The sequence below is a fragment of the Camelina sativa genome, chromosome 11 (assembly GCF_030686135.1).
Source record: "Camelina sativa cultivar CO46 ecotype springtype chromosome 11, ASM3068613v1".
NCBI classification, from domain to species: domain Eukaryota; kingdom Viridiplantae; phylum Streptophyta; class Magnoliopsida; order Brassicales; family Brassicaceae; genus Camelina; species Camelina sativa.
In genome coordinates this window covers 43,524,025-43,547,216 of record NC_141890.1, presented here as the reverse complement: position 1 = coordinate 43,547,216, position 23,192 = coordinate 43,524,025, and the positions used below count along the sequence as shown (strand labels likewise).

The following is a 23,192-nucleotide window of genomic DNA, read 5'->3' as shown; positions in this document are numbered from 1 at the left end:
AGCATACCAGATCCATCTTTCTTCGTTTACAAACGGGATGGAGCAGTCATTGTACTTTTGCTCTACGTGGATGACAGGCTCATCACAGGAAACAGCTCCACGACTATGACTACCTTCCTAGACTCTCTCAACACCCAGTTCCGCATGAAAGCCCTGGGTCAAATGCATTACTTCCTCGGAATTCAGGCTCACTTTCATCCTTCAGGTCTTTTTCTATCCCAGCAAAAGTATGCAGAAGACTTGTTGATTATTGCAGTTATGAGTGAGTGCTCTCCTATTGCAACACCTTTGCATGAACAACTAAAAAACACAAGAGATAAGAACAAGGAAACATTCACAAATCCATCATATTTTCGAAGTTTGGCAGGATAGCTACAGTACCTGACACTTACAAGACCCGACATTCAATTTGTGGTGAATTTTGTGTGTCAGAAGATGCATGCTCCGAAGTTTGCTGATTTTCATCTTCTCAAACGGATCCTGCGCTACATAAAAGGTACAACTACAATGGGGCTTAACTTTAACAAGAACACAAGTAGCACCATAAGGATTTACAGTGACAGTGACCATGGTGGTTGTGCAGAAACAAGCAGATCAACAGGCGGATATTGTTCTTACCTTGGTACCAATTTGATCTCTTGGGCATCTCAGAAACAGGACTCTGTGGCTCGAAGCTCCACTGAAGCTGAGTATAGAGCCGCTAAGCTCATTCTTTAGTGTTGACCACGCTCCATCTTCTTGAAGAATTTCCTAACAAGTAACCCAACTTTTTCTTCATCTGCAGTATCTTGTGTCTCAGCATTTTTCGACGTTTCAACAGCCTTTAGAGCAAATGATCATTCAGCGCGATGTTCTTTTTTCTTCAGCTGCATCTCAAACGACTGCATCATCCCAACAACTTGACTGAACTTCAAATCATTTGAGTTAAAGGAAACATCAATGGCAGATCGATGTGGTTGAAACTTGTCTGGAATGCTCCTAAGAAATTTCTTCACCAGCGTCTTGTCCTTGTAACGTTTTCCCATGATAACAGCTTCATCTGCGATAGCACTCAACCGACTGATGTAACTCGCAATGGTCTCACCTTCTTCCATCGACAAATTATCGAAATCTAAAGCCAGATTGTCCAGGCGTGTCCTTTTTACATTGCTAGTTCCTTCAAAGGTAACTTGGAGGATATCCCAAGCTTCTTTCGCAGACACACAACCTTGGACACTATTGAACTGATCCAGTGGCAGGGAGTTGAAAATCACCGACACGGCTTGGGAGTTGTGCTTAGCCTCAGCTTTTTCTTCTGCAGTCCACTGCTTCCGAGGTTTAAGCATCGATTCACCCTTGTCATTTTTCACCATTGGTTCGGTCCAGCCATCTTCAACAGCAAACCAGGCCTCCATGTTGATACCTTGAATGGCATGTTTGACCGACACCTTCCAATGCCCATAATGCTCTGGATCTAGTTTCAGCTTTCAGTATCGCAACAAAAGCTTGTGGTTTCTCCAAACCTCTTGTCACAAGATCTCACATGTTGAAAAGACAAGCAGACTTTTATCAGGTGTCTGCTCTGATACCAATTGTAAAGGTATAGAGGAATAACACCACAATCTTCTGCTTGGAAAACGCCAAGCGAACACTTTTACTATTTATTCTTATTAAACTCTTAACCCGTTACAAGAATAAATCTAAACACACTTCTCTTCTCTATCTAAACTCTCACCAGTATAGATCTAAGAAAATTATCCAACACTCACCTTCTTAGCTTTCTTTGATCAGCCTTGAAGTTACAATCTCACGCAAAAGGTTTTTTCAAGTGTTCAAGAAAAAACCTACCACACATTACCCTAGATCTTTTATATTCGATCACCCTAAAACCCTAAAAAGATCTTCAAGTCTTCAAGTAAGGCAATTTCTTGTTTGCCACAATCTCACTTTCCTTAACCATCGCGAACGATATTCTCCAGATATCTTCTCTCCCAGTTCTGCTTTATCTTCTTATTCCATCCAAACCGGACTTGCCACGTCAGTTGTGCTTCCTTGCCAATCTCCACTTGTCTGTTCTTAGATACAGAGTCCTGTGACCCAGCAGGTCCTCGTTCGAAACAACACTCTACTGCGCCAACTGCATCTACATTGTAGGAAATGCCTCAGGAGCGGATGTTTTTCGGGTACAAGACACCAAGAGAGACATCAAGGACATTCCATCTGCCAAAGAATGATGACATCTCATTACCCCGACCGCTTCAGCGTCAGATGTTTTTTTTTTTTTTTGTTAAAGCAATCATCGATCATTGAGGATGTGAATATCCCACAATGGTCTCGATTTATCGAGAGGACTCAGCGTTAACCGCGAGAAATAGTCATCGACGAAGCCATCTCCATCTTCGTTGATCTCTTGTAGGTCTATGTCTGGTGAAAACACATGGTCTTGTACATTGACTTTGGTCTTCATCCATCTAGCACCATCATCTGACTACAAAATTTTACACAATGCATACAGTTTACAAAAAAAAAAAAAAATGTTAAATCCTAAGTAAAACATGTGTATGTGTGTGTGTGTAGCAATTACCAGTTTACTACAGAAACGAGGATGCTTGGAAACGTTATGCTTCAAGTCATCTAAAATGATGTCAGGATTAATCTTGGCTTTGAAACCGATCATCGTGATAATGCAATTGTCGATTGGAATAGACGAGCCATCGGGCTTAGAGGCTCCTCCTCCTCTTCTTCTTCCTTCGTCAATTTCTCTTTCATTTTCTTTTACGTCTCAATTTTGTCTCCCTTAGCTTGTTCTCTCTAATTTGATTCATATATTAAACTTAAATGTGAAAATAACTAAACGTTAATTATTAATAAAGTATATATTATTTGCATCTAATGGTTACATTAGCATACGTAATAGGTAGAGTAAATAATTTCTGACAGTATTTTTATCTGTTAATACCTTTTAACAGGTTTTCCCATGTGACATTGCTTCAAGATTTATGTATATTTACGAGCGACTTATCTATTCTTAACGAAGCAGCTATACATCGATCATGTTATTCTAAAACTCCACTCTCCACATACTAAAATTTAATAGCTAACTCTTCCAAAGTCCAAACAACAAGACATGCTCGAATGAAGTATTTATATAGTAAGCTTATAGCCCAAAGCCCAGAGCTCAAACCTAATCTTGATCCATAAACGATCAGAAGCCACTAATAGAATTGCAATTTTATTTGTTGAAAATGATTAATCCATAGAAAGAAGTTGTCGGTATGGGTTAATTAGAGATGAAGATATAGATAAAGCACTATGATTTCTAACGTAAAATCAAACCAAATAATAATAATTGTAACGTTCTTTGGTCTAGTTAGTTATCTCTAATCACTTTTGACTTTAACCTCTGCTCTTATCCAATGGTTGAATCAAATTATTCAGTGGAAAGTTTAACGCATTACCAACAACCAATCTTATGAATGCTCCTGTCAAATTCATCAACTGTATTTAGCATTATAAGTGTAATTAAATGATGTCATTTTAGTCACTAAATCTTTGAATGATAATTAAGATAGTGTTTTCATATACTTTTAATTCGTTATCAATATATTAATGTTAAATTGATTTTATAAAATATTTTTTTAAGGAAACGAAATGCCGAGTATCGGGTAATGTGAGATGTGTATATATGGTTTTCATGAGTCTCATGATACATGAGAAAAGTCTACAAATGATACCCTGATTAGTAAAGCCATTATAATGTCTAAAAAGCAATATTCAGTTTTATCTATATACTGCCAATAATGGATATCAAAACATGCACGTCCATGTATTAATTAAGTGACACATGGACTGACGGACATGTGTTCATGTACAAAATTTACAAAAGAAATGATTTATGTTTCTAACGTAAATCATTCTTAGCCATGTTTAATGTTTAACGTGACAAATTCTTTATATGCAAAGGTTAAACAGTAAATCCATCATTTATCGACGGTGTGATGATTTTCGAGGTTCTTTTTATATGCAAGTATGCAACTAACATGGAAATATTTTACGTACGAATTTCCAAAGATTTTTATATAATAATTAGATATAATGTGTAATAAACAAATGCGTAAATGAACCACATAAGACCTTTTTGTTAAAAAAAAGTAATTGGGAACAACAAGAATCATTCATTCATTAATCAAAACGTGAGTGGTCTCATGAAATAAAACTTTTTGTGAAGGAGACAAAGCACAAAAGGCTAAGATAAGAAAAAGAAAAAAGAGGTTATAAGGGACAGAAGACTTATGGTAGAGGACAGCTCACTCCCTTATTGACATTGACTTCGTAACCAACCTTTAATTTTGTTATCATTTAGGCTATAGCGACATTAGCTACTCCATCGTATACATCATTCTTATCATATCAACATCTACTTCACCGCGTGACTTGAGATACCTTTTTTTTCTTGGCAAAACATTGACTTAAACATCAAACATACCATTCTAAAAAAGGTATCTTTAGTGTTTGTCTGCCAAATTATCTTCAATAATAACTAATATATAAACCATGGAAGCAAGATTCAATAGGAATCTAATGTGTATATCCATAACATGAAAAATAACAAATGTTAGATACATACAATATCATGGGAGAACTGCTTCTGAGCAGTCAGCAACAAACAATCTTTTTCATCGCAACCTCGAAGATGATTAACAATAATTTTCAAGGTTTTCGATGTACTAGTGGATAACATACTAATTTCATTCCTTAACCAGAGCACTGAACCGGAAATGATTGAACCACAACAAAATAACCGGAAAAAAATCATTACAGTTTCTTCACCTTTTTGCATATACATACGTACGTATATGTTAGTGGACTATGTACATTTTGTGTGTTTGTGTGTGTAATATTGGTATAGAAGTCTATCTCAATAACTATTCCGTTTTAATTCAATGGGGCTCCAGTTGCCAGTTGGTGGACGATGTAGATTTGTCCCATCAACGTTTTTTAGACCATATGAGCGCGTGCTTTTTGACTCTTCCTGATACTCATTGTAATTTGTATGTATACGTTTGTAAGTATTTAGCAATGTATTGATCCTGATCATCCCGTATCGATCCGAATTGATTGAGCGGCATGCAACCGTGAATTGAATTCACGTTCATATCTTGTTTTGAACACTATTTAAAATGCATGCATGTTACGCCACTTGGATTCTGAACTTGGTGTTTAATCCGTAGTATAGGTAATTTGCGGGAAACTATTGTCAAAGACTGATGTTGTTTTGGTATATACAAGTTATATATGAAAAGCACCATCCGTGGTCTATCACATTTGAAAAGAGCGCAATGCTAGAACTGAACCACCAGTCTCTTGCTATCCATAGTAATGGAGAGTAGAAAATAGATTTCGACCCAAAATAAATAATTAAACAAAACGAGATTAAGAAAATGATCACCGACACCGTTAGGTAAGCAGGAAACTCTTTTGAAACAAAATCTTATTTACTATTTGAGAAAAGCACCAATTAGTGTTGATATAATAATATACTAATATTTTTCCAAATCACCAATTAATTGATCGTATTTCCAAATCTTATTTGCATGATGCAAGTAGTAAGAGATGCATTTATACTCAAATGATACTCGTACATACACCTACGCATCAATATATATTTATAGATAGAGCCATCACAAATTTTGGTCGTTTGTGGTCCGTTTTAATTACTACAATTTGAATTCATTATCAGTATAATATTACAGCTATCAGGCATAATGTATATTATTTTACCAATATGCATAGCTTTTTTTTTTTTTTCTTTTCTTTTTTCTTTTTTTTGACAACGACCGTAGTTTTTATATATAACGCATGACTTTTTAATTCCTAAATAGCTTACATCTATATAATAATTTATAGAGCCTTCCACCTCATCTTTGTTCTCTCCTTACCAAACTCTTAAACTTCATTCTAAACACCTAAAAAAAACATCACAATGGGTTACGATAGGCTCGGTCGGTCCGGACGATCAGACCCGAACCAGAAAGACCAAGCCACGTCACTCCCGGAGCAACATAAGAAAACTAAAACAAAGCTGATTCTCTTCACTTTGGCAGTTTTAGTCGTTGGAGTGATCTGCTTCGGGATATTTGCCGGTATCCGAGCAGTAGGCTCGGATAAAACCGAGCCCAAGCTAACCCGAAAACCGACCCAAGCAATCTCCCGAACCTGTAGCAAATCCTTATACCCGAACCTATGCATCGACACTCTTCTTGATTTCCCGGGATCATTAACCGCCGACGAGAACGAACTCATTCACATCTCCTTCAACGCAACGCTTCAAAGATTCAGCAAAGCTCTTTACTCTTCTTCTACGATCACATACACTCAGATGCCACCACGTGTACGGTCAGCTTACGATTCTTGCCTCGAGCTGCTAGATGACTCGGTGGACGCTCTCTCCCGTGCTCTCTCCTCCGTCGTCGTCGTCTTCGGAGATGAGTCTCATTCCGATGTGATGACGTTGCTTAGCTCAGCTATGACCAACCACGACACTTGCACCGACGGATTCGATGAAACTGGAGGACAAGGAGGAGGAGTGAAGGATCAAGTGATCGGAGCTGTTAAAGATTTGTCGGAGATGGTTAGTAACTGTTTGGCGATATTCGCCGGAAAAGTCAAAGATTTGTCTGGAGTCCCGGTGGTGAATAATAGGAGGTTACTTGGGGCAGAAGAAACAGAGGAATTACATTTACCTAATTGGTTGAAGAGAGAAGACAGAGAGCTTCTTGGTACTCCGACGTCAGCGATTCAAGCTGATATCACGGTGTCTAAAGACGGTACCGGAACGTTCAAGACGATCACGGAAGCGATCAAGAAAGCTCCGGAGCATAGTGGCCGTCGATTCGTCATCTACGTTAAAGCAGGAAGGTATGAAGAAGAGAATTTGAAAGTTGGGAGGAAGAAGACTAACTTGATGTTCATCGGAGACGGCAAGGGTAAAACAGTCATTACCGGTGGTAAAAGTATCGCCGATGATCTTACTACTTTTCACACCGCCACTTTTGGTAAAAAAGTTAAAACTTTTATAATTTTTGTTTTTTTTGTTCTTGTTCTCTGTTATGATTATTGAGTTATTGGTATTGTTGTTGTAGCTGCGACTGGAGCTGGATTTATAGTGAGGGACATGACGTTCGAGAATTATGCCGGTCCGGCTAAGCATCAAGCCGTGGCACTCCGTGTTGGTGGAGACCACGCGGTGGTTTACCGTTGCAACATTATCGGATACCAAGATGCACTTTATGTACATTCCAACCGACAGTTTTTTCGGGAATGCGAAATTTATGGAACGGTCGATTTTATATTCGGTAACGCAGCTGTGATCTTACAGAGTTGTAACATCTATGCGCGTAAACCTATGCCTCAGCAGAAGATCACGATCACGGCTCAGAACCGGAAAGATCCGAATCAGAACACGGGGATTTCGATCCATGCTTGTAAGCTACTAGCCACGCCGGATCTTGAAGCTTCCAAGGGTAGCTTTCCGACGTATCTAGGCCGTCCGTGGAAGTTGTATTCTAGAGTTGTGTACATGATGTCTGATATGGGTGACCACATTGACCCGCGAGGATGGTTAGAGTGGAATGGTCCTTTTGCGTTGGACACGTTGTACTATGGTGAGTATATGAACAAAGGGCCGGGTTCAGGAATGGGTCAACGTATCAAGTGGCCGGGTTATCATGTTATTACCTCAGCTGTCGAGGCTAGCAAGTTTACGGTGGCTCAGTTTATTTCTGGTTCTTCGTGGTTGCCATCAACCGGCGTGGCGTTTTTCTCTGGGTTGTCACAATAGACTGTCTCAGCCTTGTATGTAATGTATACGAAAGATTTTTATATACGAACTCAAGATTTGTAATATAGTCCACAAAACCATTTTAAGTATACTTATAGGACATCTTCAATGAAATAAAGATTATGATTTGTGTATGTTCTGTTTTGGATTCTTTGCTCAAATCTTACAATGTGCTTATATATGTTGTCTGTAGATTTGGATCACTAAAGAAACATGGCAAGTTTTGCGATCTGTCTGCACATTTCTGGCAAAATGGAGCAACTCTTTTTCTTCTCTAAATACAATTTTGGACAACAAGAAGCTGTCTGAATCAAAAAGCACACCAAGCCAAAAGCTAAACCAAATAAGACAGATCAAAGAGATCGAACAACTGGAAAATAGGTTTAGAGAGTTGGCTGGTTCGGATTCCAGCTACACACTTAAGTTTGGTATGCAAACACCAGAATCTGGATTCTGTTGCTCTTTCCAGATTCTTCCGGTGACTCTAAGTTTCAGCTCTTTCCTTTCTCCACCGGAGAAGAAGAGTGCCATGTTTCTTTGGATTATAAGACCGTCGTGACTGTCTCTGACTTTCCTGTGACTATCTCTGATGCTTCTTGGTGTTCCTTCCCATGTGAGTTTTCTCCCACTGCCTCCAACTTCTAAACTGTATGTATAGTTTCGTGCGTCTTCTTCATCCCCCATGAATCTCAGAAACGCCATGTACACTGGAGCCATACCGAGCTGAAACGCTTCAAAATGAAGACAAAAGTATTGCCCGAAACAATGAAAAACCTACAAAACAAAAAAAAGAACCCTCAGAATCTCAAAGATAATTGAACATCTCACAAGTCCATAATCTCAAACAATTTGCTAACCGTAAGCATCCAAGTAGCGTTCTCAACTTCTCGTGGATTGGATTTGACATAACGGTGGTTAAACGTACATCCAGTGTGCATATCGACTTTATGATCATCCCTTAAATGAGCTACAAGGAAAGTGTTGTCTCCTACAACAGGACAATCCGAGCCAGCATAGGGACAACTAAAAGGTCTGAAGTTACACAAAGACTCATGCTTAAGTTTGCTGTAATAAGGGAATATCTCAGGGCAACCAAGATTGTAAAACTTGCAAGGTAGCTCAAGCGACTCAGCTACTTTCTCAAGAGCCAAACATCTAATATCACCAAGCTCTTGTCTACACGTCGGACACCGATTGTTCACCCTTGTTTTACAGGTCGAGCATAACGTATGTCCATTATGACACTACAAAAAAGAAAGAAACCTTTTTGTCACTTCTCAAAAACCTCAAATTGTAACAACAACACACCAAAATCTCCATTGAGATTCCAACAAATTCAGGAATTGGGGAATCATAAAGATGGTAACTTTATACCGGTAAGAGGCAACACAATTCAACGAGATCTATCTAAAAACCCTCAAATGATGAGATACGGACCTGATGAATAGGTGGGTACATAGAATTAGTGCAGACAGGGCATTCAAGGAGCTCGTGAACGCTAGTCGCTGGAGAGATTACAACGGTGGCTCCACCCTGAGACTTGGTTGATGAGAATTTGTTGTTGTTGTTGTTGTTGTTGAGATGAATCTCATCGTTATCGATCGCGCATTCGATAGTATCTGTCTCCATTAGCACCATGATTTCGAAATACCAAACAAAAAAGTCTCACAATTCAAAATTCAAAAACAAGAAATTGGGGATCATTTTTTTTTTTTTTTGTTCCTGGAAAATAAAAATCGGTTCTTTTTTTCTTTTCTTTTCACGCCGGTCAAAAGAGTTAAAAGGAACGAAATCGCGAAACAAGAGAGAAAGAGAAAAGGGGGAGGAAACTGGGATTTTCCAGGAAAATCAAAACCCTTTTCTCTCTGTCTCTGTCTCTCTCTCTCTCTCTCTCAATCAAATGGTTTGCGCCCAAAGAGCCAAAGAGGTGCTTTTCTTCGTTGGCTTTGTTGTTTGAGAAAAAGTTTTTAGAGGAATTAAATATAGCCGTCCAGATTAAAAGCTCCCTTTTCCGGATTTTAATCCGACGGTTATAGAATCTGGCACATGGGTGTTTTATTTGATTTTTCCTAAATTGTAGTTTCTATTTGTTAAAGCCTAAAGGTAGTTTTAAAATTTAGAGGCATTTTTGTCAACAAAATTAGATTTTCATAAACAATTTAAATTAATTAAGATTTAATAAAAAAACAATTAAGAATTAAAGATACTGAAAAGATGGGGGTTGCACAAAAGTTACATGATCATTTATCAATTATGCAAATTGTGCATCCTTCGTTGTGTTCTTTTTTAATTATCCAACTTTGGTTTCTTTCCTTCATTTTATATGTACAGAGAACGATAAAGTTAAAAGCATACAGAGAGATACATTTTCACCAGATGTTCTGAATGATGATGATGCATGGATGGTAGTGATCGTGATCATCGAACGTTACATTACATACTTGCTACAACTGATGGAATCTCTGCCTCCACCTCATTTTCTCCATCTGATCCTTCCTTTGTTGTCTGCAACAAAATAATTCAGATCATCCGGTTATCAAACGAACCAAACACACAATAATTATTCGGTCAAATCAAACAGGGGTTGCTTTCTCGGTTTACCTGAGGAGAAGAATCCTTGGAATAGGTTTCAGAGAGATACCGACCCAATGCTCCTTTACCGCGGAGAATCTTTGCTCCAGAGCCTCTACGTCCTTCTCCTTCAACTGCTTCTTCATCCACCACGACTGCCTCTATCATGTCGCTGCCTGTACTCTCGTCCGGAATCTAAAGACAAAAGACATTTTGCATCATAAATGTACAAGAATCTGAACTCTGATTCTAGCAGCATTGGTTTGAAAATCATAAGGGGTGGTGAAAATATATATATATATATATATATATATATATATATATATATATATATATATACCTCGTACATAGAGTCCATGAGGATGCTTTCTAGAAGAGCTCTTAAGCCACGAGCTCCAGTGTTTTTCGTTATTGCTTTTCTAGCTATTAGCCGCAGTGCGCTTTCCGTGAAATGCAGCTTTACCTGAAGAGAAAAGAGATAGAGACTTGTCTTGTGATTTGAAGCAGAAAGAGAGATAGAGAGATAAGAGAGAAAAGTAGTTACACTATTCATCTGGTACATCTTTTTGTATTGCTTTCCAAGAGCGTTCTTGGGTTCTGTCAACACCTGCAAACCAATTATATTATTGCGTATTCTATGAACAAGAAAGAGATAGAGAATCACATCGAATATCACACTTTTATGTCAATCCTATTACCTCCATAAGTTGGTTCTCAGTCAAAGCAGACAAACTGACGAGAACTGGAAATCTTCCAACAAATTCAGGTATTAAACCATAAGCAATCAGGTCACTGCTTTCCACCTGCCAACACCAAATATCACATTGTAAACCTCGATACAAACCAAAACAAGCAGAAGAATCCCCAACATTTGGTAAGTGAAGATATGGGGAAAACCTACAGTTTCCATTAGGTTTGATGCAACAGCAGCGTTTGTAACACCACCAGCCCTCATGTTAGCACGCACAGGAGCACCAAACCCTATTGAAGAATCATGGCGCCTGGAACAGAAATACTGAGTTCACTTATTATGGCAATTCAGTTAGAGGATAAGAATATAAAAGAAAAAGGATTTTTGGAATCTGTTTTTAGTCAGACCTCTCTGAGATCGTCTTTTCAATGTCTACAAAGGCACCACCACATATGAAAAGTATGTCCTTTGTGTCAATCTGCGTATAGTCAACAATAATGTGAGTAAGAAACAGCTGTTACAGGAGAGACACCTAATCAACTGTTTAACATGAAAACAAGATACCATGTCGATTAACCTTTTTAAACCAACACTCCAATCATCATGCTAAGAAGAGTAAATTGGAAAGCTCTTATTTCTAATCATTGACATTATGGTATGATAACAATATTGACTCATCTTCACCATAAAATAAATACATATGACATATAGAGTAAAGTAGAGCACGACAAACCTGGATATTGTCACCTCTAGGGTGCTTCCTAGCGCCCTTCTCAGGTACATTTACAATCTATATCCAGAAAGAGGGAGTTGGAAATAAGGCATCAAACACAAAAGTATTGCGATTTTACATAGTGGAGCTCTCAAATCAAATGATACATGTCTTCCTTTGGTAAGTTTATTAAAGACTATTGCAGCATACTTAAACAGTAAACTTACTGTTCCTTCCAGCATTTTTAGCAATGCTTGTTGAACACCTTCTCCTGATACATCTCTGCTGATGTTAAGGCTTTCTGCCTGGTAACCAAAAGGTTCAAAGAACAAAATTTATCTAAGAAGCACAGAAAATAACAAGCACGTTTTCCAAGGAAAAAAAAGGTTCTGTTCCCTAACCTTCTTTGTGATCTTGTCAACTTCATCAATGTAAACAATCCCCTGTTGTGCAGCTGCAACATTATAATCTGCAACCTGGACAGAGATACAAAATCCACACATTAACTATATAAGAAGATTGATTATAGTGGCATACAAATAAAAATGTTTGGGCTGAAGAAACTTTCTGTGAGAAGTTTGTATAATATAGACTCGACGTCCTCTCCCACATAACCAGCCTGACAAATCATTTCATTTCCGAACACAAAAATGAATGTCAGAGATTGGTCAATATGAAAAGGACATGCGCCAAAAAGACTAGAAGAAAGACGAGAATTGCCTGAGTTAGTGTCGTCGCATCCGCAATGACAAAAGGAACATTCACAAACCGTGCCAAGGTTTTCGCAAGTAGTGTCTTCCCTGTGCTTGTAGAAAAACACCAAAACAGATGATGTGAGAAGGCTGGAATTGAAGTTTCAGAACCATGCTAGATTGAAATAATGATTGTATTATAGTAAGCTATCAGGTTTGCGCATTTTGCAGATTGGGGTCAGACTTTACCTGACCCAGTTGGTCCCATCAGGAGAATGTTACTCTTCTCTAGTTCTACCATATCATCATCTGCTGGTTTCGCTGCAGTGCTCTCAGTTTCTCCAGTGGACCTAGCTTCCCAACAAGTTTCAACATCATAACTAACCAATCTCTTACAGGATACGTGAAATCACAAAGAAACAAACAATTGCAAGTACATGAAACTGCGATATTCCCATGTAATGGAAATGCATACTGGCATGATTTAACTAAATCACTAGGTATTTTTGTTTACTTTCAGATGCTGAGGAAACTAAACGGTGCTATATATAGAAGACAGAATATTTTCCAAATATATTTTATATACATATAAAAACATTTCATTCCGGTAAACATAAGAGAGTGAATTAACCGTTTCTGTGCTGATTCGTGATAAATCCTCTTGTAGTGATTGTAAACTGCCACTGCAAGCACCTGCATCAACGAGATAACAAAAGAATGCGTTAAGAACTAAAAAGATATTTCTCAAGGTCTAAACCAAATAAAAGCATAAAAATTCAGGAATCAGAGCTTAAAGTTAGCATTCAACAGTGAGCAGAAGTATGGAAAATGATACTGAGGACAGACACCATGCCGGAAGCACACAAATTGAACAAGGAATTCAGCATCAGATAATAAACACTCAGTTTTGATATTTTTCTGTAACAACGAAAGTAACTTTGTAATTACATCTTGTAACTAAGCTCCAAAAAGGAGTTGTGGGTGTGAGAGTGTGGTTAGTACCATTCAAAGCCTAAAGCATCACAAAAAATGTTTAGCCCCAAATGAATCATCTACGAAGAAACCAATATAGAACCTAAGCTTTAGCAACTCAAATGTTAAGTTAAGTTAGAATTAAGCTATCTACAAAGTAAGCAAACCAAAAAAAGAAAAAGTCATTTCAGATTGATACTAATAACATGAAAGTGTTGTTATCACAGCACTTTTTGTAGAGACTTCACCTTTTTGGCTCTTTCCTGACCAATCACGAACTTGTTCAAACCTTTACAAATCTCCTTTGGTGTAGGAAACTCAGACCCAAGATTGGATCCACCCCAAGAATCTTCTTTAGAATTAGACCCTGTCCCGTCACCAGGACCACCACCGGGACTACCTCCACCTCCACCGCCACCACGACCAAGATTAACACTAGACCCATTAACCCTAACGGAAACACCATCACCAGGAGGCTGCCACAGATCCGGTGGGTCTCCTTGTGAGCTCAGTATAACAACAGAAGAAGAAGAAGAAGAAGAAGAAGCAACACCGTTCATCTTCTGGGCACAATTAGTAGCATAGCCTTTACTCGAATTACCAAACAAACTCGTTCCAAGCGGAGAGATTTTATTTGGGAATCTGTTGTTGGATGAATCATCGGGTCTAGAGCGAGTCGTGGCGGTTCGAGCGGTGTGGATACGGTTGAAGATGAAGTACCTAAACTGAGAGAGAGTGAGAGAAGCGGTTTCTCTTGACGTGTTAGACCTTAAAGCCGCGGCCATGGCGAGGGTTTCGTTACGCCGGGAAATCAAACGGATTGTGTGAAGAAGAAGCCAGAGAAGAAAAAAAAAAAACTTTATTAGCAATTGATTGACATAGTAATCCGATCGATGGGTTTGTAAGGAAACGAAATAGAAAAAAGTGAAACTTTTTAGGAAAAAGGGTTTCAATTGATGACGAAATCTGTGAGAGTGAAGCACACGGAAAGGATGAAGAAGAAGAAGAAGAAGAAGAAGAGCCGACGAAAACGCAAAATTCGAAAAGGGGCAAAAATGAAAATGGAAGAGAATATCTTCTCTAATCAAATCATCTTCTGGTATGAGTTTGACGAGGAGCTTTTTGGACGGCCAATTGTTTTTAAAACGTCGTCGTCTTGTTCTCCGTTACCACCAGTTCTATTGATTTTTCAACCGCCGGGTAACAACAAAAAAATAAAATAAAGACAAAGTCGCAGAGTTTTTTCATATATTTCTAAGTTGTTGTTTAGGTCTTCGCCCCGTTTTTTAAACTTCTGCTAAAATATATAAAATCGTTAAACATATCCTCTACACCTTGATTAATAACTAATATCCGTCTAATATCGATTATATCTATTTAATTTAATTATAACTCGTCTAATCCAATTATTTTGTACTTACTTTTTTGTATATCGGTTATTTTTCGAGCTAATGAATTTTTTTTTTCCACAAATCAATTATATTGATATCAAAAAGTGTTTACAAAATACATAAACATTCCTAAACAACCGTTATACGCAAATACATGAAATTGATACAATTTCAGTGAAGGAGTGGAAGTGACCCTGCTGTTATTTAGTCTTATAGGCAACAGATGAAATCTGTTAAGTCCCCACTTCACACACTTTTTATTGGCTATCAACTTGGTGCTGAAACTCCAAAATGTCATTGACATTACTTTAATTAAGAAAAATAAATCTAATGTTGTTGGAAATGATTCTAGATCTTGATGCCTTCTTGAGATCGATATACTTGATAATTCCGGCAAGGATTCTCTATGATCATTTAGAGAAATCCATTGTCTTGTTATCCATGGTTGTTTCCATAGTGTACGACGTCTCCAACGTCTCCTAAGACTATTTGAAAGTCCTTCATCTTCGTCTCCACCTAGTATAAAACCAAGAGGACTGTGGACACATATGTGTTTTGGCTTGTTTACACACGTGACTTTCTTTCTTCTAGTCACATTGTCGACTTGAAACTCCATAAGGAGATTGTTGATGAGAGAACATAAGTTCTGTCTCCTGATCATTAAATCAAGTCGTATTCGTCTATTAGTAAAAGTGCCCATACCATTTTTGTCAATCGATTCCGATGTGTATCTCTCACTATCTTGAAAAACAGTTTGTGTTAAAACCACAAACTCAACAAGGAGAACATCCACAAAACCAAAATAAACACGCTCATCCCCAATTAGTGCAGAAAAGTTCAGATTCAAGCCTGATAAAATGTGAAGTCCCATCACGATATGAATGAAATTCCAGATTCGATCCATTGGAAGACTATATCCTTCAGCCACCGTGATGAAATTGTTGATTCCAGGATCAAAAACCCAAATGAAAATTTCGTACCTATAGGTAGGGAGACACTCACCGATTGATAATCGGACATTCCACCGGAAAAGGATTAACTCACTGGAAACAAACCTTTTACAAGGAAGGACATCACGATTCCACCAAACTGAAATTACAAAGAAGAAACCAAACTGGGGATGGCTTGAATCAGCATCGTTTGGATCGATTGGTGAAAACTGGTTGATTGGATGCTTTTCCCAATCCAACAATGGAGCCATCAACGAGATCAAAGCCTGAATTGAAGCCATCGGACTTAGACCATGTAACACCATCATTGCAAGGAGGCCAAAGACGTAAGTTTGAAAACCACGATTTGCCATTATTGACTATCTAAAAACTTAACAAAAGAGAAAGATGGTAAGTCTAGAGGGTAGAGAAGGCCGACCGACGCCGGTCGGAAACGGTGAAGATTACGAAAGGTTGTGTTGGATCGCTGAAAAGAAACCGCTCGAGAGACGAGTCTTTTTTAGTTAAAGACCGAGCTAATGAATTATTATTTTGTGATTTAGACATTTAAATTAATAGTTTGTGATGTTTTACAATAACTAATATACAAACTTATAATGACTATAAATAATTAAGATCATAAATTTTTTATAAAAAGTTAAAAACTATAAAACATACAATAAGAAAAACTTACAAGAAACTTTAATTAATAAAACGTTACATTATGTATACAATTTGTATCATAAATTACAAATAAATTACCAAAAAATTAGAAAAACGATTTATGTAATGCATCCTATCTAGTAGTGAGTGCATATTGAAATAATAGATGGATCTTTTTCTTTTTGAAATTTTGATGTATTCATTTTAGATGTGAAAATTTTAATTTATATTTAGAAGATATATAATTGTTGAGACTAATGTGTTTAAAAAGAAAAAACTAAGTAAAATGAGTTAGGACTAAAATAAATAAAAAAGAATTAATGAACCCTTAAAATTGAGGTTTGAGGTTAAATTTGGAGTACATCAAATTTTTCATAGTTGAGAGTTTTGAGTAGGCTTCGGCAAAATACCCGACCTGAAATATCCGTATTGGAACTAAACCGAAAAATCCCGGTTCTGATCGGGTATGGATCTTCCCCAATATATTAGTTGGATCTTAATTGTAAATACTCTTGGGTATCGGGTATTACCCGATCCGAACCGATACCCAATTAGTACCCATGTATATCCGAACCTATGCTGTTTATCATTTTTCACATATGTAATCCTTATGTGCGTTTATCAGTTGAGGTTGCATTCACAATGATTACACTTTTAGTTGATATTGCTAGAATCATAATCGGATATAAGGTAATTTCATGATCTTTTGTTGCTTGTTACTTGTTACTTGTTAGTACACTACTACACCTAGTAACAATCTGATCTGCTTTTAAAACAGGAAAACAGTGAAGACGCTTACAATGCTTCACCATATGCAACTGATCTCTTTTTTAATTCTTGTTGTTTCTTTCAATTTTCTCAATACCTACGTCTAGCTTTTATAAGACTTTTGAATTTGATTTTAGATATTACTACTCTGCTACTTGTTTATGTTTTGGATTAGACTTTTGGATTATGTTTTCTCTTACTTGTTTTGCTTGTCTTTAGTTTCTAATTTTGGTTTAGTTATTTTGGTATGATTTTTTAGTTATAACTTCACAAAATTTGATATAGTTATTCAATTTATATACAGGGTATTTTAGTTATATATAGGTATTTTGGTTCTAAATGGGGAAAAAATACTTATACTGAACTGAACCAAAATATATCAGATATATTTTGGTATAATAAATATGACTAATAAAACAATAAACTTCAATTTTAAAATTTTTAGAAGGGAAAGATATATTTAATTTAAGGGCTAATTATGCTCAAATATATATAAATGCGGCTGATTCATCATGCATACATGTAGAAACAAAAACAAAAACAAAAGAGATTTATAGTACCCTAATCCCCTATTAGAGGTATAGGTTTGGTAAATTTTGATCTGAAAGTAATTAAGAGATAGAGATTCTATAGTACTTAGATTACACCAAATTCAACATTTCCCTAAAACTAATAATTTTTTTTTTGATAAAAATCTCAACGGCACTCTCTCTCTCTTATCCCTCAGATTCTTCCAATTTTCTCATCGGAAGATCCACAATCATAAACCGAAGTCAGTGATCTCCGGTTCAGTGTTCCGCTGGTGGAATCGTCCACCGGTATAGCAGATCCAACGAGACACATTCCTATTCGATTTTTTTTTACGACCGAATCAGTGGATCCAGCAGAAACTTCCATATCTGGAGATTTGATTAATATAGTGAAGAAGCATTTGCGTTGCGTCAGGGTGAATTTGATTGAGAGAGAGAGAGAGATCTGATTTTTGGTGGATCTGTTTTTCAATCAAAATGGCGAGGAAAGGGTCGAGTATAAGATCATCGAGTTCGAGGATATCTTCGCTTTTGCTCTCAATGTTTGCAACTTTTGCTTCTTTCTATGTAGCTGGCCGGTTAGTTCTGCATTTTTTGATCCCATCTCTAACAAAAAAAATATATATATATACTTGTGTTCCTCTGATTCTTATTTTTTGTTGCTTCTAGTTTATGGCAAGAATCTCAAACTAGGGTTCATCTAATCAAGGAGCTCGATAGAGTAACAGGACAGGTTAGTATTGTATTTGGATGTCACTTTCATCACAGTAGTGAGTATTTATGTCCTTGGAATCTTTGTTTGCTTATTAATACTGTTCTTTTTTTTTTTATATGGGGGGGGGGGGGGGGGGGGTTTAGGGTAAATCTGCTATATCAGTGGATGATACTTTGAAGATCATAGCTTGCAGGTAAAAATTATGGTACTTTTGTTCGATTTGATTTCCTTGTTTTGTGTATCCATGGAACCTGTTGAATACATGTTTTTTTCTTTCTAGGGAACAGAAGAAGACGCTAGCAGGTCTTGAGATGGAACTAAGTGCAGCCAGGCAAGAAGGTTTTGTTTCGAAAAGTCCTAAACTTACTGATGGAACTGAAACCAAGAAAAGACTATTAGTGGTTATCGGTATAATGACGAGTTTGGGTAACAAGAAGAAGAGGGATGCAGTCCGTCAAGCATGGTTGGGGACGGGTAAGGTTTCTTCTCCTTTTCCATGTTTTTTTTTTGTAAGAAGTACCAGTCTGTTATTTGCCAGATGTTGTTAGCTTAGCAGTTAGCTCTGTCCTTTTATTGCAGGTGCATCACTTAAAAAACTTGAAACTGAAAAGGGTGTGATTGCACGATTTGTTATTGGAAGAAGGTTTGGATTTGGTTTATCACTCGTTGATTTATCTATGCCTTTTATTGATGATTTATGCGGTAATGGAATCTTGTTTTGAAATGTTGTTTTTTTGTGTTATGTAGTGCAAATAAAGGGGACAGCATGGACAAGAGCATTGATACTGAAAATAGTCAGACCGATGACTTCATTATTCTCGTATGTGTTTACTGACTCTCTCTCTCTATATTATTACCTCAAGCATTCATTTACCAGCTCCTGTGTTATACAATTGAGAGCTTGGCCATTTATTGACTTCCAGGATAATGTAGTTGAGGCACCTAAGGAAGCTTCTAAGAAGGTAAAACTGTTCTTTTCCTATGCAGCAGATAGGTGGGATGCACAGTTTTATGCAAAGGCCATCGACAATATCTATGTAAATATAGGTAAGTTAGTACTAAAAGAGTATTTTACAGCCAAATCCTTTTGGTTGTTTGAGTTGCTTGGGGTGATTGGGAATATGGATAGTTGATTGTCTATGTCATTCTTCTTGGGGTTCCAAAAGTTTTAACACTCTCCAGAAAGACGCAAAATCCCTGGGTAGGTGGTTTAGTGAAATTGAGAAGTTACACAGTTAGAGTTATTATTAAGGTGTGAAATACAGTGGAGGATGTTCTTGCAATATTTTTCCATGCCAATCTAAAGGTCTTTTTATCTCCTCTATTGTGATAGTTCTAAGGTCAAAGAGTTTCCATGTAGGCATTTTGCTGACATGATTATGTATTTATGTGCTATGAATGTAATTATTCCGATGCAGATGCTCTTGGAAGTACACTTGCAGCACATCTGGAAAACCCACGGGCTTACATCGGTTGCATGAAATCAGGCGAAGTTTTCTCAGAACCGTGAGTTTATGCTTGAAACGCCAGCACCATTAGGACAATTTGATCGTCAGGAAATTATTCAGTCTGATGTAATTTTAACATAAGTTTTTGCTTTTCTGGCAGGAACCACAAATGGTATGAACCAGAATGGTGGAAATTCGGTGACAAGAAAGCGTAAGTTCTAAAAATAATCATAGAATGCATTGACTAGATTCATTTCTTCCATATGAGTAAGAACCACCTGCTCTTGTTTCATTTATCGTGCAGGTACTTCCGCCATGCTTATGGGGAGATGTATGTTATAACGCATGCATTGGCTAGATTTGTATCAATCAATAGGTCAGTGTTTTCAACTCATAGTTACACGTGATGACAAATATCTTTCAATACTCACTCGCAAACAGAGAAATAGATTGAAACTGAGTTTTTGTGTTGTTTGTTTTGTATACTGTTGATGAATGGATGGTGACAGAGACATCCTTCATTCGTATGCTCACGATGATGTCAGTACGGGTTCATGGTTCGTGGGTCTTGATGTTAAGCATGTAGATGAAGGAAAGTTCTGCTGTTCCGCGTGGTCCTCAGGTATATATGACTTAGCTTCTACTGCTTATGAACTTAATTTATTCAAATCATCTCGTATGACATGTATCTAATTTTACTTCCATACGTTTCAGAAGCTATATGCGCAGGAGTGTAGTAGAACCAAAGACAAATCCAAGTGTGAGGCGTTGCTCTTTGATGCTTATAGAGAAAGAAAACACAAATGATATTTGTATGAAAATGGCTAATTACACACAATTTTCTCTCTGTATTCTAAACTTGCCATTTTATTGGTCATTGCATTATACAAAGTCTAGGTTTTGGATGAGGGCACTGGGAAACATATATTCTCACCGACCAAATAAAACAAAGTAAAACCACAAATCATCCATTTTTTACACAAGTAAAACCAAATATCTATACTTCGTCAATCTTTTGTGTTATCAAATTTGATGTTTACTTATATAAACTATATAGAATAAAAAGAAGTCGAAAGCCAATTCAGGAAGAACCATGTAGCAAATGTGCCAATGCCTTTTCAGTGTCGTTCTCAAACATGAAGAGAGCGTCTGCAACAGAGTTTGTTGGAAAACCCATCTCTCGTATTGCTGTGAACCCATTTGCAAATTCTTGAACCTGAAACGCATAAAAACTGTGATTAGCTTCTCCTTAGGGAAGGAATGATGAAGCTTCTAAGAGCCACGAATTTAACTGACGGTTTGATCACGGTTTTAAACTTTGGACTCAAAGAGTATATATTTGACGCTATAAACACTAAATAGAATCAGTGTAGCTTAACTCTAGCTAATACAAGAATAGGATCTGTAGGAGGAAATAAGATAAAGCACCTTAGTGGGATTATCACCATAGTTTGCAACTGCTATGTTAACAGCTTCTCGGTTGAGTCCAGCATATTTCATCACTACAGGATCTACACCCTGCATTAGGAATCCCTTATTAACAATAACAAATGCAGATAGAGCTAAAGTAAATCCAAGGATCATACACTGTAATGCAAAAACAAATCTACTCTGCTAGTTACATTCACAAATGATCCACACTTGTTCTTCCTCTACCACACATTGATACTACACATTGGTGCCATAAATCACTTCAGAGTAACTCTACAAAGCTTCCAAATTTGTTCCATTGATGATTCAAACTTGGTCGTACTATAGAGAACACACTGATACTACTACACTTTGTTGCCACTAACTCAACCTCACAAATGATCCACACTAGTTCTTCCTGCTCACATTGATACTATACATTGGTACCATAAATCCCCTCAAGAGTAACTCTACAAAGCTTCCAATTTTGTTGCCAATGATGATTCAAACTTTGTCGTACTATAGAGAACACACTGATACTACTACACTTTTGTTGCCACTAACTCAACCTCAGACCCAATTCTAATAAACCTACCATAGAATTTGAAAGAGAGCCTTACCACTGAAGACGACGATGGTTCTGGAAACTTAGCCGGTGGTGGATTCTCCGTTCCGAATTTACTCCAATCTGGATTATCTTTCTCCGCTTCCGCAAGAACTTTCCCCTCTAAACCGAAATCGAACTGAAAACTACTCCGATGAATATCTCCGACTCGAGGCAACAACTGAGGCTGCAACAATTTGTATAAACTACTTCATAATCTACAATTACAGGGTTAAAAGATCAAAAACAGTGGCAAATTCAAACATGATCATTCATACCGGTGGAGTAATCCGATACTCAGGCTTCAAATTCACCCTGATCCCTAATCCAGCTACCAAAAACCACAAAATCAACGAACGAATCATCAATTTACAAAATCAAATTCGAGATCAGAACGAGACTTTTACATGAGGTTGAAGGAGAAGAGTTATGCTGAAACGAAGGGTTTCTCTCCGGCGGAGGGAAAAATTGTTGGCCGTGACCGATTTGTTGACCTATCTTAGGGTATCCAGAAGGTGCGTAAATAGGATGGTTAGAAGATGGTGGAGAAGGAGATGCTGAGGAAGGTCCGTACATAGGGCGAGGGTACGATGGTCCAGACTTGCTTCTGTAATCGTAGTCCATTTGTTGTGTTTTTTTTTCTAAGTTTGAAAGGATCTCTGGAGAGAAGACGAAGAAGGAATCGAGGAGATGAAGAAGAAAGAAACAAAGAAGTCTTGAAAGGGGAGATGATGAGATCTGTTTGGATATGAGGATATTTTAATACTTACCTCGATTTTGACTTAGATTTTGTTTTTGGTTGACTTTTTTTTTATTGGGCTTGATAAAAGTCCATTAAAGTTTTAGCTAAGTTTTACCTCTTTGCCAAAAGAACTCTAATGTCTTTCCCTATTGTGTAGATGACACAGCCTTTGTATATGAATGATTACACAACAATGTCATCTACAGAAACCATTAGACTACATATCTAGGATTAATGTTTGGATTGATCCGATCTGAGTCAATGTTTTGGTGCATAGGGATTGATTTAATGGAGGTGATGTTTACCTATGTATTCTCTTAGTTGGGATCTCATGTGTAAACATTGTAACCAACCATATTTGGGTGTAGTTTTTTAGAGGGGGTTATTGGTTCTATGATTTTAATGGATTTGGAAATCTAAACAAAAATCTTGTGTTATTCAATCATTGATTTTAAAATACTTATCAAAATTATGTGTTATTGGTTACAAATACTTGTTAAAATCTCATGTTATTCATTTAATGATTTGTTTTTGG

The 23,192-nt window shown here is 37.2% G+C and overlaps 6 protein-coding genes across 12 annotated transcripts; 2 read left to right on the top strand and 4 right to left on the bottom strand.

Annotated features, from left to right (window-relative positions):
- Positions 1-836: 836 nt before the first annotated feature.
- On the bottom strand, positions 837-1,394 carry LOC104728845 (uncharacterized). Its single transcript, XM_010447776.1, has one exon. It carries the CDS (start codon positions 1,392-1,394, stop codon positions 837-839), a length of 558 nt encoding a protein of 185 aa, XP_010446078.1.
- Positions 1,395-5,676: 4,282 nt separating this feature from the next.
- LOC104725855 (putative pectinesterase/pectinesterase inhibitor 61) lies at positions 5,677-7,953 on the top strand. The gene is made up of 2 exons (XM_010444597.3): positions 5,677-7,034; positions 7,122-7,953. The coding sequence occupies exons 1-2, from the start codon at positions 5,963-5,965 to the stop codon at positions 7,817-7,819; spliced, it is 1,770 nt and encodes a 589-aa protein (XP_010442899.2). The 5' UTR covers positions 5,677-5,962; the 3' UTR covers positions 7,820-7,953.
- A 107-nt stretch (positions 7,954-8,060) lies between these two features.
- Positions 8,061-9,844, bottom strand: LOC104725854 (E3 ubiquitin-protein ligase SINAT5). The gene is made up of 3 exons (XM_010444596.3): positions 9,257-9,844; positions 8,677-9,063; positions 8,061-8,593 (listed from the first exon to the last, which is right to left on the bottom strand). Exons 1-3 carry the CDS (start codon positions 9,455-9,457, stop codon positions 8,231-8,233), a joined length of 951 nt encoding a protein of 316 aa, XP_010442898.1. The 5' UTR covers positions 9,458-9,844; the 3' UTR covers positions 8,061-8,230.
- Positions 9,845-10,040: 196 nt separating this feature from the next.
- LOC104725853 (CLP protease regulatory subunit CLPX1, mitochondrial) lies at positions 10,041-14,753 on the bottom strand. Of its 3 annotated transcripts, none has more exons than XM_010444594.3 (15): positions 13,706-14,753; positions 13,117-13,178; positions 12,735-12,835; positions 12,514-12,593; positions 12,362-12,412; positions 12,195-12,269; positions 12,021-12,098; positions 11,815-11,871; positions 11,489-11,559; positions 11,292-11,391; positions 11,089-11,193; positions 10,935-10,997; positions 10,731-10,853; positions 10,421-10,585; positions 10,041-10,324 (listed from the first exon to the last, which is right to left on the bottom strand). In XM_010444594.3, the coding sequence occupies exons 1-15, from the start codon at positions 14,240-14,242 to the stop codon at positions 10,253-10,255; spliced, it is 1,740 nt and encodes a 579-aa protein (XP_010442896.1). In that variant the 5' UTR covers positions 14,243-14,753; the 3' UTR covers positions 10,041-10,252. The 3 variants fall into 3 exon arrangements, with proteins under 3 accessions (XP_010442896.1, XP_087329135.1, XP_010442897.1); XM_087473009.1 differs by having other exon boundaries at positions 12,358-12,412; positions 13,706-14,738; XM_010444595.3 differs by lacking the exon at positions 12,362-12,412.
- A 2,943-nt stretch (positions 14,754-17,696) lies between these two features.
- LOC104725850 (hydroxyproline O-galactosyltransferase HPGT1) lies at positions 17,697-20,809 on the top strand. 5 transcript variants are annotated; one of them, XM_010444590.3, is made up of 13 exons: positions 17,697-17,786; positions 17,936-18,316; positions 18,408-18,471; positions 18,597-18,646; positions 18,734-18,927; positions 19,033-19,096; positions 19,201-19,273; positions 19,377-19,500; positions 19,872-19,959; positions 20,062-20,112; positions 20,206-20,277; positions 20,411-20,523; positions 20,616-20,809. In XM_010444590.3, exons 2-13 carry the CDS (start codon positions 18,216-18,218, stop codon positions 20,636-20,638), a joined length of 1,017 nt encoding a protein of 338 aa, XP_010442892.1. In that variant the 5' UTR covers positions 17,697-17,786; positions 17,936-18,215; the 3' UTR covers positions 20,639-20,809. The 5 variants fall into 5 exon arrangements, with proteins under 5 accessions (XP_010442892.1, XP_010442893.1, XP_087329131.1 ...); XM_010444591.2 differs by lacking the exon at positions 17,697-17,786 and having other exon boundaries at positions 17,791-18,316; positions 20,619-20,809; XM_087473005.1 differs by lacking the exon at positions 17,697-17,786 and having other exon boundaries at positions 17,791-18,316.
- On the bottom strand, positions 20,749-22,660 carry LOC104725852 (uncharacterized). Its single transcript, XM_010444592.2, has 5 exons — positions 22,323-22,660; positions 22,194-22,246; positions 21,932-22,102; positions 21,330-21,419; positions 20,749-21,117 (listed from the first exon to the last, which is right to left on the bottom strand). Exons 1-5 carry the CDS (start codon positions 22,537-22,539, stop codon positions 20,983-20,985), a joined length of 666 nt encoding a protein of 221 aa, XP_010442894.1. The 5' UTR covers positions 22,540-22,660; the 3' UTR covers positions 20,749-20,982.
- Positions 22,661-23,192: the final 532 nt, after the last annotated feature.

What these genes read in the sequence shown, in the direction of transcription:
- LOC104725853 (XM_010444594.3), bottom strand. Translation starts at nt 14,242, where the DNA reads ATGGCCGCGGCTTTAAGGTCTAACACGTCAAGAGAAACCGCTTCTCTC. An exon ending in TTGACAAGATCACAAAGAAG is followed by an intron (nt 12,099 to 12,194) that starts GTTAGGGAACAG and finishes TTTGGTTACCAG; the next exon opens with GCAGAAAGCCTTAACATCAG. An exon ending in CCAAGGATTCTTCTCCTCAG is followed by an intron (nt 10,325 to 10,420) that starts GTAAACCGAGAA and finishes ATTTTGTTGCAG; the next exon opens with ACAACAAAGGAAGGATCAGA.
- LOC104725854 (XM_010444596.3), bottom strand. Translation starts at nt 9,457, where the DNA reads ATGGTGCTAATGGAGACAGATACTATCGAATGCGCGATCGATAACGAT. An exon ending in TGTACCCACCTATTCATCAG is followed by an intron (nt 9,064 to 9,256) that starts GTCCGTATCTCA and finishes TCTTTTTTGTAG; the next exon opens with TGTCATAATGGACATACGTT. An exon ending in ACGCTACTTGGATGCTTACG is followed by an intron (nt 8,594 to 8,676) that starts GTTAGCAAATTG and finishes TTTGTTTTGTAG; the next exon opens with GTTTTTCATTGTTTCGGGCA.
- LOC104725852 (XM_010444592.2), bottom strand. Translation starts at nt 22,539, where the DNA reads ATGGACTACGATTACAGAAGCAAGTCTGGACCATCGTACCCTCGCCCT. An exon ending in AGTATCGGATTACTCCACCG is followed by an intron (nt 22,103 to 22,193) that starts GTATGAATGATC and finishes AAATTGTTGCAG; the next exon opens with CCTCAGTTGTTGCCTCGAGT. An exon ending in AACCATCGTCGTCTTCAGTG is followed by an intron (nt 21,420 to 21,931) that starts GTAAGGCTCTCT and finishes TTCCTAATGCAG; the next exon opens with GGTGTAGATCCTGTAGTGAT.
- LOC104725850 (XM_010444590.3), top strand. Translation starts at nt 18,216, where the DNA reads ATGGCGAGGAAAGGGTCGAGTATAAGATCATCGAGTTCGAGGATATCT. An exon ending in TCGATAGAGTAACAGGACAG is followed by an intron (nt 18,472 to 18,596) that starts GTTAGTATTGTA and finishes GGGGGGGTTTAG; the next exon opens with GGTAAATCTGCTATATCAGT. An exon ending in CGATTTGTTATTGGAAGAAG is followed by an intron (nt 19,097 to 19,200) that starts GTTTGGATTTGG and finishes TGTGTTATGTAG; the next exon opens with TGCAAATAAAGGGGACAGCA.
- LOC104725855 (XM_010444597.3), top strand. Translation starts at nt 5,963, where the DNA reads ATGGGTTACGATAGGCTCGGTCGGTCCGGACGATCAGACCCGAACCAG. An exon ending in TTTTCACACCGCCACTTTTG is followed by an intron (nt 7,035 to 7,121) that starts GTAAAAAAGTTA and finishes TTGTTGTTGTAG; the next exon opens with CTGCGACTGGAGCTGGATTT.
- LOC104728845 (XM_010447776.1), bottom strand. Translation starts at nt 1,394, where the DNA reads ATGGAGGCCTGGTTTGCTGTTGAAGATGGCTGGACCGAACCAATGGTG.